An 18,965-nucleotide genomic window follows, 5' to 3' on the forward strand; every position below is an offset into this window, starting at 1 on the left:
TTCAGAGTCTAAGTCTGTTTCTGAGTTTAAACCTGATTTGTGGGCCATGGTTAATTCAAAATATGCTACACTGGAGGCGCTTGATTGTCACTGGCAGAGTTCTGGACAGACCCATCATCTGCATGAATGTTCGTGCTTCTCGTTGCTTAATTCACAACGACTGAGTAAAATGGATGTATTTTATCGGGACGCCTCCAACACACTTCCATCCTAGCGTGAGATCACAAGAACTGTAAACCTAAACATGTCTGGGTCTCCATGGACGGGTGCCACGTTGGTCTGCTCATAAAATTATATGAACAACAATGTGAGAGAGGAGGACAGACAGACACAATGTTGAATCACCAGACAAAATGTGTGTACTGTTCCTTTAAAGGTCGTTTTTACATTATTGCAACATTGCCATCATAAAATAAACATTAAAAAAATGGTGCGAGTTGAGTGTGGTTACAGTTCTAGTCCCACTTTCCAGAGATTTAAATGAGTAAAATCATTTTTTTTTTGTTAAAAAAACGACGACAACAACGACAACTCCTCTTTGTTTTGAACTTTATTGATAATCCTCGTGGACCACTGATTAGTGCATTCCCGGCCTTGCAGTTTTGGTAAAACCCGTGACGGAGGCCTCTCGGATGTTTGAATGTTGAATGAAAAATGGCCTCCGGCAGAGGAAGGCGCCACAGAAGGGCAGTCTGAGCCCCTGTCCTGACCAGCTCCTTGTCCATCACGTCAAAAGTCACAGGCTGAACTAAGGCGTGAGGCCCGCCGCGTCTCCTCCAGTCCTGTGTTAGCCGTAGATCTTCATTAAGCCGGGGCTTCCAGCTGCTTTGCCCCCTCTCTGTCTCTCTTTTAGGGTTCCCTCGACAGGAAGAGAAATACCAAGAAATACAGACACAGTCACGATGCAGCTCAGAGGAGGAGCTATAGTAAAACTCTCTTTTCTATCTATTACTTTTCTTCTCTGTTGATAAAGTAATTCAATAAAGTAAAGCTTTTCACAACCATAAAACTTTCCATTTTTTGTAATTTTTTTTTTGTACATTTGTGTTATATATTCACAAAAACGACTTTTGACATTTGACACACATTTACCTTCAATGACATCAAAAGTAAAAAGAGCATTAAAAAAATAAATAAATCAAATAAAATACATGAATAAATAACACAGCCAATTAGTTTGTCTATTTTTTTTCCTTGTGCTTTTTGTTTTTGTTTCCAAAGCTACACAGACGAAGGAGACGAGGAATCTGTGTTTTCACACGCAGCCCGTGGTTGAATTATGCTTCGATTACCATGAACAGCCTCAGAGTCGGTGATCAACAAACCCGCTCAGTGTGCTGCTAGTTAAACTTTCGCTTATAGGACGAGCCGGAATGACTTCAGCACAGCCAGACAAAAACAAGATGATGAGCCCGGTGCCATGGAGAGACGCCCGTGAGGGGGACACCGATCCCCGAAGGGCCCTGTGGGTGAGGAGGCTCAGCTCAGGCAGCCATGGACACCCAGCCTGCTGGTGCCTCTCCCTGGCTGCTGATTTATCTCCTCTGGGAAATGAGGAGACGTAAACACACAGCAGAGAGTGCACAGGCAGGGAAAGGTTTCTGCAGCTCCTATCAGACTATAAATCGAGGTCAAGTGCGCCATAACAGCCCGCTGATTGGATTTTTGAGCTATAACCAACAGATCCCTGAAAAAGCAATAACAACCATCGAGCTTGCTTGCATGGTGTGTTTCCGGGTTTTTAATGGACATTTTATGTGACCGACCAGCATAAAGCAGCAGATAATTGTGAAGTGGAGGGTAAATGATATGTGTTTTTCAACATATTAACAGATACAAATCTAAATAGTGTGGCGTGTGTTTGTTTTTAGTCTCCTTTCTCTGTGATACCTCTAATTAGAATCCAGTTCAACAACCTGCTTTGAGAAGTATGTACTGTATTTTTGGACTATAAGTCGCTCTGGAATATAAGTCGCGTCAGTCTAAAAATGTGTCATAAAGAGGAAAAAAACATATAAAAAACATTTCTAAATAAGCGGGCGTTTATTTAGAAATTTATTTCACCCAATTCAAGACTAAAAACTGACACTTAATCTGGTAAACTGACTTATTTAATTGCACAGCTGCATCCACAACAGGGTGAATAATATAAACGCAACTGGGAGTTGAATGGCGTAAATTAGCATAACAAGCTAGCAACTCCAACCGGCATGGTTCTTCTGGGCACATTTCAGCGTAAAGGCCTGTTATGCTGAAATTAGACCGTGAGTGTAACGGTGCTACGTGCTAAGCTAACAGTATGACACAGATGTTTGAGAACAACATAAAGCTCATGTGCATCAGCGAAGTTTTAAACCGGCCGGAAAACAGAGCTGTAAGCTAGCGCTAGCTGCTATTAGCTTAATTGACAGCCCAATAACAGGGTTCTGTCACCGTCTGGACGCTTCCAGCTGCACCACTCAACGCTCCACCGTGTGAATGCAGACTGAAATAGTGAAACAACGCACAAACATTCTTTGCTAATGTTTCAATTCTTTTTTAAGGGATACAGGAGCATCATTTAGTTTTGACAAGCCTAGCAGACAGGTCAGGGAGAACAATTTGGAGAGGTAGAGAACAAAACTTTTCAAATGTCACCGAGTACTGTTCAGTGAGTTGTGGAAACCCAAAGTATGCCTCAGCTGCTAGCTGGTAAGATGGGACCTAATTTGTTTATTTTTTGGGTCTAACTTCAAACTTAACATGGCACATCAACTTGAACACACCACCCAGAAGCAGCATCATGCTGTGGGAATGCTTTTCTCCAGTCATGCAGGCGGATGGAGCTACTTGCAGCTAAATGAAGGCAATCACTGTGATTGAGCTGGAGCTGTTTTACACAGAATCATGAGCTACACTTCCAGTGTCTGGGTGGGAACAGCTGATAGAGAAATATGCAGCTCAAATTTCAGCAGAAGGTGTTTCATGTATAGACTAAGGGGGACTGAATACATATGCACTCCCCACACTTTTCTTTCCGCTTCACAGAAACACCCTGCTTTGTGTCGGTCGATCACATAAAAGTATGACGTTATAATTAAAGTTTACAGTCGTAAAAAAAGCAGCTCTGCTTTTCCTGTAGTTAAACATCTGAACGAGGCGTTCTGGCTGGAAACCGATGGTTATCATGATCGGGTTCCAGCAGTCAGACTCCTTCAGGACGTTTGCTGGCCAGTGGAGGCGGAGATGCTGTAGCTGCAGGTAGGCATTGTGAACGTACCACATACATCAACATATTTTTGGTCACGCAGTGTCGCTTGATAGATTTGGTTTGAACCTTCCTGCTGGGCTGCAGCTGCTTAACTCGAGCTGATGATGGCCTACTTCCCCTTCCCCCAGAGCCTCCATGTATCATGCCGGTCTCCTCGACTCACGGTGTCGTCTCTCCAGAGTGCCACTGACACACTTACTCTAGGTCCTTTTTCTGCCTATTACCAGGCAAATAAATTAAACTGTGAGGGAACTCTATCCCAGCATCTGATTTCCTCCTCTAACTCAGAGTTTCTGAAATCAGAGGGATCATCCCACACCTTTGCAAATGAGCAAAGACAAGCTCTATCCAGGGAGATATTTTATACCTCTTCCGCTGCTCTGATCACAGTCACCACCTCCTAAGTTTAGAGAAGAGCTAAACAGATTGCACGAGCAAACGCTTTAGTGGCGGCATGCCATGACGGAAAGCGATGGAGCCAATAAGTTCCCGATCAAAAACTTCTGAAATCGCCCTCGGGAGCCACGCTTTACATGCGGAACGTGGGCTTGCACTAAAAGGAATAAGGAAAAGCTGGGCTTCGTTGGATCGGAGGCGAGGATAATTGAGGTCATGCTTTCACCCGAGATCGATGCAGAAAAGTGCGGAAAGATTTAAACCTGCAGAAAAGCCTTCATCAAAAAAACAAACAAGGGGATCTGCGTCTTCACGAATCACAACAGAAGCAGCGGCAGAGTTTTGACAGCCGGTAAATGGATATGGACAAACTATGGTGTCAGTAGCATCTGATGCTAATGCTGCGTGCCCTTACAGCCATGTTTGTCGATCAGTAAACCGAAAGCAGGAGAAATCTCAAATGGCTCTCTGTTGCTTTGAAAGCACGCGGACGCCGGGCGCCTCGGCCGCTGTGGTTTGTTCCCATCTGTGCGTGAGAGAGAGATTGTTTTTTCCCTGCACTAACGCTGCTTAGCGTCTCCTCCGTGTCTCAGCAGTGACCGGGAAGTTTCAGCATTAGCGGTAAAAGGTCGGACCCGCTGGGGGAAAAGTGAGTCCAAGGAGCCAGCTGGAGTTTTATGGACTTCCTACGCTCCCTGGCTATTTTCCGTTCTGACATCATTAACGGGAGAACTGAGCGTGGGGGGGTCAGTGGGAGGAAGGGTCCTCAGCAACAAGAACACGACACACGATCCGGGAGCGGCTTCGGACGACAGATTCAAGACACGCGTTTATGTATTATTATTATTTTTTTTTGTTTCTCCATAAGAGAACCGGATTACAGCTAGAACCGCTTGAGAGTTTTTGCCTCTCTGCTGCAAACAAACACTTCACATACGACCGAGCGTGACGACAAACTAAAAAAAAAACCCAATAAAGAGTCTCGAACGCTTGATTTAGCCCTTAAATTGAATAAAACAGTCTAAGATCTGAGATGCACGGCAGAGAGGGTGAGCAGAGACGTGACAAATCTGGAGCAGAGGCAGTTTCTTTTCTTTTTACGGACGAAGGTTCTCCTGCTGGTCTGTCAGTCTGTGCAAGGGCCTGAATCACGCCCTGTTCAGCTAGGATGTACAATCAAAACGGGCTGCAGTCGCGATATGTGTCTCACACACCCAACCCTTATGCTTCAAACCATCTCTCCAACCACATCCACACACTCCCTGCCCTCCTTGCCAGTGTGGTCCTAGCTTCCCAATCCCAAAATTCTCCTAGAGAGTTTGGAGAAAGAAGGCCGAGAGAGAAAAAAGGAGATAAGAACAAGAAAGCAGGAAGTAAAAGCATGTTCTGCTCTTAAAACATTGACTAAACCGACCATATGTCCATGGTTCTTATACAGGTTTACGAAGCTCCTCTTTCCCTCCAACACAAGGACGGTTTCTATGAGTATATTACAGTTTTGTGTTCTGTTTGTTTTTGTTGTTTTTTTAGTTGATTTTCTTCATGTTTGGCTGCTGATTGTGTCTAGGGAGGAGAACCAAAGCCCCTGAGGGAGAAACCGAAAGGACGAAAGAGGAGAAGGTAGCAGACGATGCTTGATATGTGGCCCCGTTTGTGTGTCACCCGCTGGGTGATTGGGCCTGTCTGTCTGTGCTGCCGTCAGGAGTCAGAAGAGGAGGAAAGAAGGAGGGGTCAGACCAGGATCGCCGAGAAGGTGTCAGAGGGAACAGAGGGGGTCAGGAGGTGGGAGAGGTTAGCCCTGGGTCTCCTTGCCGCTCTCCCGTTCTCGCTGTCCGCTCTTGCTCATCTTCATCTCTGTCAGCTGGATGTACCTAAGCACGTTGGTGTCTGCAACGACCAGAAAAACATGATGCATGAGAGCAAGACCGGCGGCTTCACTGTTTTTATCCAATAACGCCGTTTACTCTAGGCTTCTGCCAACACACCAGCAACACAAAAGCACATTTTATTCCCTGAATTACATAATAATTTGGGCCTTAAACCACCTGAAAGACCATCAATAAAATCAATAAACAAATGCAAGCTTATTGGGTAACACTTTATTTGAAGGGGTGTACATAAGACTGACATTACACTGTCATAAACGTGACATAACACCTGTTATGAACATAAATGACTGTTTATAAATGTTTAAGACTGTTGTCATTAATTGTCATTCAGTAAATTATGACACTATTAAAGCAAAGTTGGCATTGTTTAAAATGTCTTTGTTATGTCAAGCCCTTAATTTAACCTAATCCCAAACCAAGACCTTACCTAATCCCAAATCAAACCCTCAATTTAACCTAATCCCAAATCAAGCCCTACACTTAACCTTGTCTCTGTTAATGTCAAGTTGTCATAACAAAGCCATTTTAAACAATGTCAACTTTGCTTTAATAGTGTCATAATTTACCGAATGACAATTAATGACAACAGTCCTAAACATTCATAAAGAGTCATTTATGTTCATAACAGGTGTTATGTCATGTTTATGACAGTGTAATGTCAGTCTTATGTACACCCCTTCAAATAAACTGTAACCGCTTATTGTCTAATGAACGTCTGTGACCCAATATGTTCAAACTAAATGCATTATCTGAATAAAAAACAGCTTTTGAAAATTGTTTCCACTTTATAACCAACTTTCCTAACAGATGCAACATCTATCATTTTTACCAACATGTTACTTCTGACTGAAAGCATTATCTTTTTTTTTTTTTTTTTTTTTTTTTTTTTGAATAAATGACTGAAAGCATTATCAACGTTTTGTGGAGGCCCAGCCAGAGCACCGACTTGAATCTGATAGAGATCCTAAAAATGGAGCTACGGATTAGGGTGATGGTAAGGAGGCCTTCCAAATTCAAAGACTTGGCACTCATCACCAAAAAGCGATCGTCTAAATACAGGTGCAAACATGGAAAAGCCTGGTCGGCATTGATAATAAGGGATTTATTGCTGTAATATAGATTAATTACTTAAAAGAGAACGGATAGATTGATAAACTGATAATTCCTTTGAACTGTTTTATTATCTTCAAAGAGAAGCCAGTCTCCTTTCCAGTCAGAAACAAACTTCTTGGCTGGATAAAATGTTTTTAAATCTATGAATCATTTTAGTGCAGCAACTGCTGTTCCAACACATAAGGCTTAGTCCTCCATTTGATTTATCTTTGATATTCAGATGTTTTTTTTTTTACGTTTTTACTATGTAATAAAAATGTGTATCATGTATTTAAACTTAAGAAGAAAATAACTGAGAAATCTACTCTGCTCTTTGAATTTAAACATAATAAGCCAAAGCAAGTCAGCTTCTAAAAGTCTTTATCTCTGTATAATGTAAACATTGTTTGTGTTTTAAAACCCTATAAAGAATATTTTGTGAAGTGCAAATGTTCTCGTTTGCATGAAATTATACATTAAATCTAGTTTGTATGCTTCTCCCAGAGTTACTCTATCTTATGACTTTCTATCTGAACATATCAAAGTGCCACTAGAGTGAAGATAATCTTCTATCAGCACAGAAATGGGAAAAAAACTCTCCTAAAAATGCAAAGAGCTGAAATTTTCCATCCATGAAGCACTTCAGCAAGTGCTATATAAACAGACAATATGAAGACCTGATGTAAAAGACACATTTAACTGCAAAGACATAAACACTGACCAGCTCGACCACCCACCCGACGCTGATTATGACTCCCAAAGGGCCCAAACCAAGCAGACTCTGCTGCAATGGTGCTGCAGCATCAATTTCCTTTGTTTACTGCTAGTTTCGGTAAGAAGCTTCCAGGGACCAGGCGTGTATATGCAGAGCAATTTACAAATATTAAGATAAGACTGGACTGATATTTGGAAAATTTAAAGGCTGAGCCAACACCTGTAACCCAGCTATTTACACACTGATCTACTGACAACTGTGGAGTGAATTTGTCACTGATGTTACTGTCTTTCTGTTTTCCTGTTTCATTTTAATACAAATATCGTTGTCTATCACTTAACCAGGATAGTAGCAGGCATCATAAAACTATGTAGGGCCACAGTTTGATGCATTTATTAACCCTTCAGTTCTTTTTCATGCTCTTTTCAGCTCACCATGTAGACTTCCTGCAGGATATTAGTCTGGGGACTGTGATTCTCTCACTGGTGAACTGTTTCGGTGCAGGTTTGATCTTACATTTTGGATTCCTATCCTGTTAAAAGACCCAATGATGCCATGCAGTCTAAGAAGGCTCTCAGGAGCTTTAGATCAGTGGTTCCCAACCTTGGTCCTAAGAGACCCCTTTCCTTCGACGAGTCTCTTCCAGGTCGCCCGGTTGAAATGATTGTGTGACCTCCTCCGCAGCCATCCAGTGCTGCAGAAGCCTCTTAATCATCCACTCATTTAAGGCGCTGTAATAATTCCTGTTTGGTTCCACCTGTGGCTGCTCCAGTTAAAACTATAGTTGGTAATCCTGTTCAGAAACACTTTTTGTTATACTGGGTAAAACGGTCCTTCCATCCAGAAAGTAGAAAATGTATGTATTCAGAAAAAGGAGGTTAAAACAAATGAATCTCTGTGGGAGCTGCAGGTCTGTAAAAACCCAAACCGATCCCTGCCGTTCGGTGTGAAGAAGAGCAGGGATTGGTCAGAATTTTGTTCCTGTTCTCACTCTCCTCTTTTCCCTCAAGTTCCAGGGGTATCATCTTATTTTTTGGTTGTCCCCCATGCCAATCATTCTGACGCGCCTCACGTAATCGTAATGCCAGTGTACGTGGTCGTTCCTCGTTAGTTTCAGCTTGCTGGCCGTGCATTCTTACTTCTGATGTTTGCGTATCGAGTTAGCTTAGCGTTTAGCGTCGGTGTTAGCCGTTCATTGTTGCTCTGCTGCTCTCCCCGTATACTTTGAAGTAAGAAGCAAACTGCATGCAAGTTTAAGAGAAGAAAGGGCTTCAGGAGATTTTTTTCATGCAATCCCCCTTGAGGAGTGGAAGAGCAGGTAAGACGGTCTTTGCGCATGCGTAATTATTCAAAAAGGGACTACTGGAAAAATCACAGATTCTACCTTTAAGTGTAGGCGCTGCATCTGGGAGGAGCACTATAAAATTCCTGGCTCTCCCAGTGTGTAACCGGCAGATTCTTGAAAGCCCTCGTGTGAGTAGACCGTCCAGCGTTCCCTGTCTGACTGCCTGTTTTGTCCCACCTTAACCTTATCGGGTTCTCCTGTTGGCTTCTGAGTCCTGGACGTAGACCTCCTGCCTACCTGTCTCTGCGCTTTCCTGGATTGTCCTGCCTCTCGTGTACGACCCAAGCCTGGACCTCGAATCTGTCTCCTGTCTCTGCCCCTGTTTGGAAACTCCTGTTCTCTGTGTGCCTCTCGTTACAGATTCTCTCACCTGGATTCTGGACTCACCCCTTGCTTAGCCCTTCTGGACACTTCGGCCTTGTGGACTGTCTCACTGTGCACAATTTCCGTCAATGAGCTGTTCTTGGCCACCAACCCTGCTCTTCTTCTCCACAGTGATTCCAGTGCGAGCTCCAGTCAGTTCCTGTTCCACCAACACCACTTTACCTTCAACAAACCTTCTTAAACGCTCTGTTCTCTGTGTCGCCTGAATTATCAGGTCTCCAGATTCTGTCGGTGCATCACAGTCAGGTGTGTGGCAGGAAGGAGGCACCTAAAACATGCAGGACAGGGATCCCTGAGTACCAGGGTTGGGAACCACTGCTTTAAAGGACAAACTGGCTCACAGCATCACAAGTTCTCCACCATATGCAACATCTGATATCAGGCGTTCAATGTTTTTCTCATCTGCCCACAGTATAGGTTTCCCGCAAGCTCCACACGTTTAAATTTGCAACGGTAGGACAGAAAAGGCTTTTTCATCCCCCCGAGACAACAGCTTGGCATGTGGAAAGCATTTAGTGGCTATTACAGAGACTTGGTGAACCCCAGTCATCACTCTCCTCCCTCACTGCATCCTCATTAAAGTGTGCGGTGGCAAGACGCCCTGTCGTATACTCCAGGGAAACACGACTCATAGTTTTATTTCTTTTAAGGGAACTGCTAGGGCTCGCAATAATTGGATAAAATGTGACTTTGTTGAAAAATAATATTGCTTGTTTTTCCTTAGCTGTCAAGTCTGACACAAGCATCTATTCCTCATGGTAAAGTAGCAAAAGCAATGCTTCTTCTTTCATTACTGATGATAAATGTACCCTCGCAAATAGCTTAATTGTAATATACAGCTTTATTTGCATTTAACTCTGTGTTTGTTCTTGATTGTGTGATTATAATTCAGTCAGACTCACCTGTAGGCTCGCGGTTCTTGGCATCGCGCAGGTAGCGTAACGCACATTCATAATCCCCCAGGTGATAGAAGGCGATGCCGGCCCGGTACATGGCCTTAAAGTGGTCCCTCTGATGGCTCAGCACCTTCAGGCAGTACTCCTTCACCCTCTCGTAGTTTACCAACTCGGATTGTAGCAGACAGGCTGCAGGAAGAGGACACAAAAGGTTTATGACAGGAAGAAAACCTAAATAAACGGATTCTTTCGGAGCGATTGAGTCATTGTTAAAAACAGGAAGTCCGTCTTAGATTGCACCGTGAAACCTCGCCTCCTCAGTTCCCCCTCTGGGTGCTGGTGAGCAAATTATAAATAGTCCCTTTTTAATGTTTTACAGATCATAGAAAAGACAAAAAAATTGCTCATGCAATCTGGGCCCCTCAGGGGGGAGCGTGGTGTCTCTTTTATTTATTGCTTTTACTGAACTGGTTGTGCAAAATAGAGGAAAGAACTGAAACTGCAGCCACGGTTTGATGCAGACAGCGAGGAGGCTTTTTACTCTCTAATGTTAGAGAGTCAGGCATCAGAAAGAATAAGAACGGCTCAGTGGATCGTCAGGAAACAACATTTGTATTTTACCGTAGTCATCAATCCTACAAATCAAACTAGCAGGTCTCAGCAGTTCTTACATCAGCTCAGGCCAGAGTAACTCTATTATGAGAGACACACAAGAAAAGTCAAACGCAGCTTTTAGTCCATCAGAGCTTTTAAACGCCGCTGATGGCTCAGATATCCTCTGCTGATCACAACCGCACGAGCTTTTACTTCCGCCCGTTTCCCTCCATTGCTCCCTCTGCCTCCGCCGATTAATCTGACGAGGACAGAAGTCCCTCCAGTCCCTGGTTGGGCTTCCTCCCCTTTCACCGTGGCAGCCCCGTCCCACCCGTCCTCCCTGTTTCCTCTGACTTTGTCCTCGTCATCTCGGTGAAAATCATGAGTCAGGGAGCATGAGCTGGGAGGCAGGGTGAGTCAGGAGCGAGAGGCAGAGAAGTGGGGAGGGTGGGAAGTGGAGGTGTCTGCGTGGGAGGGTGGGGTTAGCTCAGGGAAAGGAGGTGGCACCTCTGGAGGCCACAAGGTGAGTAGAAAGAGTGTATTGAAAGCAGCTTGCAGCCCTCCACCCCCCAGCCATCCTTTTGAAACACATTTAAAAGTATTTTTAATGGAATGTGTAAAAAAAATAGGCCAAACGTCAGAGCAGCACACTAGTTTGAACCCTGCAGACTGCCATGAGTCCCTGAGCAAGACCCTCAGCCCCAGATGACTCCCTGGGGGATGCAAAGCTGCCCACTGCTCTTTTTTGGGTCAGTAGGTAACTTTACATCCCAGAAGACAAAAATTACATGTGGAGTTCCCCAAAGGGTCCATCGTGGGTCCCTTTCTGTTTATTATCTGCTACATGCTTCCTCTAGCTCAGATCATAAGAAAACAACAACATCAGCTACCATAACTATGCAGACGACACACAGCTCTACATCACCACGTCACCAGGTGACTATGAACCAGTTCAAGCAGAGCAACAAGAGTAAATGCCTAGAAGAAATCAATGCATGGATGTGCCAAATTCTTCTTCAATTGAAAAAGCCACACAAGATTATTCCAAGGGCTGCAAACAGCCCACGGGCCACACCCTGGTCATGACTTTCTTCCTGACACTTTCATAAAAGGTAGATTTGTGGACTGAGCAACTAGTAGTCGTCCTGTCAACACATTCTTTCATCTGAGCTGTGGATCTCTGCAGGATTCTTCTACATCCAAGCAAAAATGTGTTGTTTCTGATATTGGGCTGGTTGAAAGAATATCCTCCTTTGCTCGTCTAAGAACATCAACAGAGTCTCATATGGGCAGTTTAAAGATGACCAAACCCACATACACACAAACATGTTCTCCAAGCGTGGCCCAGCTGATAGTTGCCAGGTTTGCAGTGGTTCTGGTCTTCATGAAACAAACCTCTGATCTGATGCCTTCACAGAACAGCTGGACTCACGTTGAGATTAAATTACACGCAGGGAGAATCCATTTATTAATCAGGTGGCGTTTTCACTGTAGGGAACATAACAAGTGCTGCCACACTTTTCAGACTTTATTCTGATAAGAAAAGTACAAAATAGTATAAAATATATTGACATTCAGGGTTGCAATGATCAAGAGATATACATACTGTACTTTTGGAGGGATCTGTGGAATCGATTAATGATTAAATCTTTTTATCTGCCCCATAAATCAAATTCTTATTTTTTTTTTTTATAAACTTTGATTTTAAGAAGTATGAGTGGTTTATGAAGTTTCATATTATTATGTAACTGTATTAACACGGAGACTTTGTTGTTGTCCATGAGAGTGGTTACAATCATTATTTCTCTAGACCTTTTTTTAGATGTTTGACTTAAGACTTAGCAGGAGCCGGGCAAAATAGGTGGAAAAGGAGCCAAAGTCCAGAGAAAAACGTTGACAGACCTGAAACAGAAGGAGGCCTTTAGGAGATACGAGAACGCCCGGCTCTTTGGAGGCTGAATCCGAAGAAACAAACAAATGGTTCAATACTTTTTGCACAATACAGCGGCTCATATGAGAAAAATGAAAATGAACGTCCGCAGACAGACACGCACACATGCAGCTTTAATAACAACCAGGACATAAGAAGACCCGGCACTCCGTATTTTCTGTTAAACTCATGACTCAGCCCGGAGCAGAGCAGGAAGGTCAAAGCTGTTCTCCCTCTTTAGCGAGCATAAAGCCAGCTCACGGTTTACTACGGCGCCATTCACCTCACATGCCCTCTACCTGCCCTGCACACCTTGCTTCACACTCCACTCTGTTTGCTTTTACCACCGCCCAGCCAACGCATGAAGCCCATCCATCATCTTCCTCCACCAGGGGCCGCGAGCTGAGCTTTCAGAGGTTTCAGTTACAGCCCGTAATGGTTTAATGGCTGAGTTAGAGGTTTCACTCACACCGACACACTAACATACAACCAATACACACCTACAGCGCATACAGGGGTTGCATATAGTACAAACACACAATGAAGCTGTGAAAACATCCCCCCATGCCAGCATGGGTCAGCTAAAATCCACTCTCGACAACAAAATCTGCACAAAGCAGACGACTTCATGTGAGGATGGCCAAAAAGATATGAGGCGCTACAGATATACACAAGCCACGGCGTGCAGAAGTGATGACTGGCTGGCCGCGCCCAGCCGGCCCATTAGGCAGATGGATGGCATGCCAGAGGAAATGTAGAGTGTGGTGGGATGCATTAAGGATATGATAATGACGGGATCGTCGGACCAGGCTTGGCAGAGGGAACGGGCCCAATAAACATGGCAGAGCCACTTCACAGGAGCCAAAATGTCTCTGTCGCTGTAAAGGACGTGATTGTGTCTGGTATTACAGAAGACATGTGGCAGCAGGAGCAGCGACTGGGCCAGAAAAACAAAAACAAAAACAAAAGCTCCCATTAATAATGTTTTGTTTTAACCTGTGTTGTTCTAAATTAGTTAAGGTAATTTACCCACATTCCACGTTCTTTTAGATTAACTTTGGTTCTCTAACTCAGATGAACCAGGATTCGTTGAATCATTCTGATGATGGTTTTCAACCATTTTATTTGTCCTTTTGTTTATTTTGTGTGTACATAGCTTCTTTTTTATTTTGCTTAGTAGTTTTAGTTAAGTTACACTAGCCTCGTAGAGAGGATTTGTTGATTGAAATATAGTGTTGATTCAGATAAACAGCATTATATAGTGATGTTATCTGGATGATCATTTATTTCTGTTAATAAATTCTTGAACTTGAAGAGAAGTAGTCACTCTTTTATTCTATGTGTGTGCAGAGTTTGCTGTTAAATGATCACCAGTGCTCGACTCATTCCTTTCAACTATTGTCCTGATATCAGCTGTTTGGGCGGATATTTACCGGACAATACCTAACAGACAGAGGGTTATTTATTAAACATCAAATAACTCAAAAACGTGTATAGTGGCACAGTATCTGGAAATACATTGTGCAGTGTGCACAACAGCAACAACCCTGCCTATAACTGTTGCCCCACCTACAGAGTCTGGGCAAGAAGAGCATCACTTAGAGAGAATCAGTCAAGAGTCTGATGCTAACTCTGGAGGAGCAGCGGAGATCCACAGCTCAGGTATGGCAATCTTTTTGAAACGACAATTATTATTAATTGGGCATTTTTGTGTAAGAGTGACAAGAAGAGCCGTTGCTGAAGGAAAGTCATACAAAGTCCTTTTTGCAGTCTGCTACAATCCATTGGACTGAGCAACAATGTGGAAGAAGGTGCTTTAGCGACATTTAAAACTCAAAACCTTTTGGTCTATATGAAAAACCCTGTATACGTGAAGAAGAAAAAATAATACCTGAACTCATCAGTGCCACGGTTTAACATAGTGGCAGCATCATACTGTGGGAATGCATTCATCAGCAAAGACAAAAAAAACATTGTCAGAGTTGATGGGAAAGATGCAGGCACCGGAATAATCCTGAAACATCGTGGAGGAAAACCCTGTTGAAGGTTGCAAAAGACTCGAGACTGGGACAGAGGTTCAACCTTAAATGTTCACGTGTGCAAATGGCCCGGTCAAAGCCCACCCCCAAATCTAGTTGAAAATCTGTGGCAAGACTTCGAACGTGCAGATATTACCCGTTCAATGTGCCACAGCTTTAGCTATTTAGAAGAAAACGGAAAAGAAAGTGGAAATTTCACGCTCAAGATGTGCAAAACTGATAGAGACACGCAGTAAAAGATTAGCAGCTCTATTGGAAAAGGTAGTTCTACATGCTATGAGCTCGGGGGTTAATACATATGAACACTGACACCACTTTTAAGATTTTTATATATAAATATGTTTTTTCCCTCCCACTCCATGACCAAACCGTCCAGGGTTTACCTCTCCAACTATGTCCTCAAGCTGCTCAACCTGACCTGTCCCTCTGAAAGACTCAGCTTCACTCTCACACGTCTGTCCTCCTCATTCACACACACCCTTATTCCTATCCTCTACAAGAGGTTTCAATACGTATGAGAAATTCTAAAGAGAAAAACTTCAAAGTAAAGCAGCGGTGCATGCAGTTTGCCGTGGGACACCGTTCATTTGTTTTGCTCCTGCTTGAAAAGAGAAACACGAAGCATGCAGTGATGAAGTGTGTTCAGGAACCCCACGGGTCGCCTGAAGCGTGGAGCAGCGTCAAAGACTGTTAGACAGATAAACAGATGAAGAAAAAGTAAAAAACTGAAAACAAAACAAAAGATGAAGGGCAGAGGCTGAACACATAAACAACCGACTCCATCGCCGATGTTTCCCGCTTCCATTTCCTGTTTTCCAGCTCTAGATGTTTCAATAACGCCTAATTTCCTTCCTCTGCATCTCGTCGTGTATCCCCTGTGGACCCATGTCCTTCCATCGGCCTTGCCTCTTCTCCGTCATAACGGCAGGCCTGACACCACGCTCAGCCTAATTTGAAGCCACTGGTGGCCCCTGCTATTAGCCCGCTGTCCATCACCTTGTAATGAGTTCTGCTGGAAGATAATGGGAGACGGAGAGACCCATCACTCTCTCTGGCGCTCGCATCCTCCAGTTCGGAGCTAAGTTCTCCAATCTTTCCCCGCGTCAGCTCCAGCCCGCTTTGGAAACGCAACAGTGCTGCGGCAGATTTAGTTGCATCATCGTGAAACTGCCTCACACATATCCAGTCGACGTCACAGTCGGCCTTTCACTAAGAATAGCTCCACCCAACGCAGCTTCGGCAAATATCTCTTGCTGTTATTGAGAGGGACGGGGCCACAGCTCACAACTCCTCAGCCCTGACGAAGCTTTTACCAGCTGTACTGTCATTTATCATATGGAAACGTTCCTTATCCTTTCTCCCCCTCTGCTGTGCCAGAAGACCTATATGTTAAGGGATGATGTTGAGTTCAGTTTTGGTGTTTTCGCTTTTTTCTTCTTATCCAATCTTTTTGATCCTCTTCTGATAGCTTTAAGTTATGCCTAGGCAATCATCTCTCTCCTATGGAGTACTGTGTTATTATACTAGAACTATAGTGTGGTGAAAAAGCGTTTTCCCCCTGCAGATTTGTTCGGTTTCATGTTTTTTTGTCTCTCTTAAATGTGTCAAATCAAACTAATTGGAATATGTGACAAAGATAAGATGGGGAATGCAGTTTTCAAATGAACGTTTCCTTTATCCACCAAAGCATGGACTCTGGAGGCCCTGAACTCTTCTGAAGTATCTGGCAACAAATCAAAGATTTAAGAGGGGCGTCATCATTGAACTCTGGTCCAAGATCCTTATTCCCCCCCCCAGTTCAGTCACTCCTGATCAATGCAGACCAGAAGAAGCACCTCTCACCTCTGAACACGGTACACAGTACGTCCAAAATTACTCAAAGCCCTGGCAGATTTAGGTTTAATGTAATGTTAATTTTTATCTGCATGTTTCTTCTGACTGGACGTAATATTTATGTTTTGGAGAGTCTTTTGAAAGGTACAGTAATCTTTTAGCATCAACCTCCAAGACTTTAAGGTTTGAAGGTCTCTGTGCCATCACCCTAATCTTTAGCTTCCTTTCACAGATCATATTCAAGTCAGGACTCTAGCTTTGAGTCAGACGAAAAACGGTAAAATTAAAAGTCAAATTAGCCATGGAGAGGAATGATACTCAATATCAAACACGGGTTAAAAAGTGACGGTTAAAATAAATCCAAGATCTCCGTAAAAGAAGGTGATGGAAACCACTATTGCTGTGGAAAAGCAACTATCATAAATGAGATGTGACAAGTGGGAGTACACAACAAGAGAGGAAAGGACATGGGACTCAATATACTGTATATTACACTGAGCCAGGAAACCGACAGGTACGAAACAGGCATTGAGTAAAGCACAACCAACAGAAACCAACCAAGAAAAAAGCTAAAATACAACAACGTTAAACCCAAGAAACAAATGTGACCAAGATGAATCCCTGAAAGTACAACACAGACCAACAAATGCAACATCTAAGGCATCATAAACGCACCAACCCAAAACTAGCAGGTTTTGCATTTCTTTGTAGGTTTGAAAAAAAATGTTTCTTTAACTTTTTGCTAAAACAACATAAACATATCTTCAAACCTCTTATTATGCCTCCTGCTTGTAGTGACCACTTCACCGTATGTGCCATGAAATCCCTGGCCTGCTGATAAATGCCCCTGTGCGGAAGAGCTGCAGGTGTAATAAACATATATTTGCAGAGTTTACCCACAGTGCATCGCTAGTCTTTGGAGACAAGGGAGATTGAGCAATCGGATCATTCTGCAGGACACATATGTTTAAACAAGCAAGGCCACTGAACCCAGCTGGCTTTAACGTTTTTGCTCGGCTCGTTGTTGAATGTGTGACACCGCTCCGGTGGGAGTGGGGATCCTGAACTACCAGACGTGATCTTCCTTGTTTCAGCTGCTTTATGGATGCTACACATTCTTGTTGAAAAGCTCTCTGTGTGCATTACAAATGGCCGGTTTGGTCGTGCGTTATCAGCTGCCCACCCTGATGCATTGTTCTGCTCTCCTAAAATAGTTACTGAGGATTAATGCTCATCTACTTAAATATTTATGCGCTGGAGGAAGCTATTGGTCTAGACGACTTCAGGAAGAGGAAATAATTTAACGTTCCTTGCCTCCTATTTTAGCTTTTGGTGATATGTTCTTGTCCGTGCTTCGGATTCACTTTTTTGTTCATTTTTTTTTATGTTCTGGAGATAAAATGAAGGGCTGCTTATGTAGCTGTAATTTTATTAAGACCATATTAGGTCCTCAAGACATAAGCGGTCAAAGAAGAACAAAGCAGCTTCATCGTTGCTCTTGTTGCAGGAGCAAAACCAGATCTTCTGATGGTAGATAAGCGGTTTTTAAAAGATATCAACCAGACTTGAACGCCCTGACTTTGATATGATTTTTGTTGCAGCCATTATCTGAACGGTGATGTCATCTGTGGAAACTTAGCAGACGTTTTATTTTGATCAGTGGTTTCTCCCTGTAGCTGTTTTTGTTTTTGTGTCTCCAACGAAAAGCCAGAGCGTTTTGCCAAATATTATTAATACGTTGTACTCTCACTGACTTTATGATGGAGGGCTGCAAAGATGCTTTGTTTATAATATTGAGAATGTATTGATTTTCATAGAAAGAAAAACACACAAAATACTCCAGTTGACCATTTCTGAGAAACATCCCAGATGTCTCCTCAGTCCGGCATGGTTTCATCCACAACAATTAGCTGCAGCAGCAGCAGCAGCAGCAGGTTGATTTTGTTCTCCGTGTTTGAGAAAAACGAAAGTCTGCATGTTGTGAAATGAGAAAAACAACTTTACAGTAAATGCTCTGAAGCTATACACCTTTATTCTAGTCCTAGGGACCATTCAATGTACTTTACACAGGTCACATTTACCACGTCACAAACATGCTAACATTCATACAGCAATGCCAGGATCTTGTAGGCACGAACATGTGGCATAGGATAAAGTTAGAATCAAACACTTTTTTTTACCACTGCAAGATGAATGCTCTGCCCATAGAGACGCAAAAATTACCAATCCCACCTGAAAGCTTTAACTCTTCGATTATTTCTTCCCAGCGGTCATATTGGGTTTCCCACAGGACGCCTTCAAGTCCCAGGGTAGGCTGCAGGTCCCCAAGCTACTGTTTCTCAGACGTTTCTCCTCACTTCCTCCTCCCTTACTGGACAAATTACTTTATAAATCTTCGTGACATGAGCTCACATTCAAGCTGCAGACTTTACCATCAGCCTTTTCTTCACGGGCAGCAGCTGTATCACACACTGATGCCTGGCGTCTGCATGTATGGTTGCCTTCTGGTCAGTGTCTTTTTGAGCTTTTCCTCATCTTTAGACAGGGAAATGAATGCAGCTGTCATACGCTACCAGCAAGACGAGGTGTGAAAAAGAAAAGG

The 18,965-nt window shown here is 43.3% G+C and overlaps 1 protein-coding gene across 1 annotated transcript in view; it reads right to left on the bottom strand.

The window, feature by feature from the left end:
- Positions 1-532: 532 nt before the first annotated feature.
- The window catches only part of ttc9b (tetratricopeptide repeat domain 9B), a 38,733-nt gene continuing 20,300 nt past the window's right edge, over positions 533-18,965 (bottom strand). Inside the window, exons 2-3 of the mRNA XM_036149686.1 lie at positions 9,974-10,156; positions 533-5,533 (exon numbers count right to left, since the gene is read on the bottom strand). Of these exons, the coding sequence (XP_036005579.1) occupies positions 5,439-5,533; positions 9,974-10,156 (278 nt within the window). The 3' untranslated portion in view covers positions 533-5,438. The remainder of the gene's footprint in view (positions 5,534-9,973; positions 10,157-18,965) is intronic.

The sequence above is a fragment of the Fundulus heteroclitus genome, chromosome 18, assembly GCF_011125445.2.
Source record: "Fundulus heteroclitus isolate FHET01 chromosome 18, MU-UCD_Fhet_4.1, whole genome shotgun sequence".
Lineage (NCBI taxonomy): Eukaryota > Metazoa > Chordata > Actinopteri > Cyprinodontiformes > Fundulidae > Fundulus > Fundulus heteroclitus.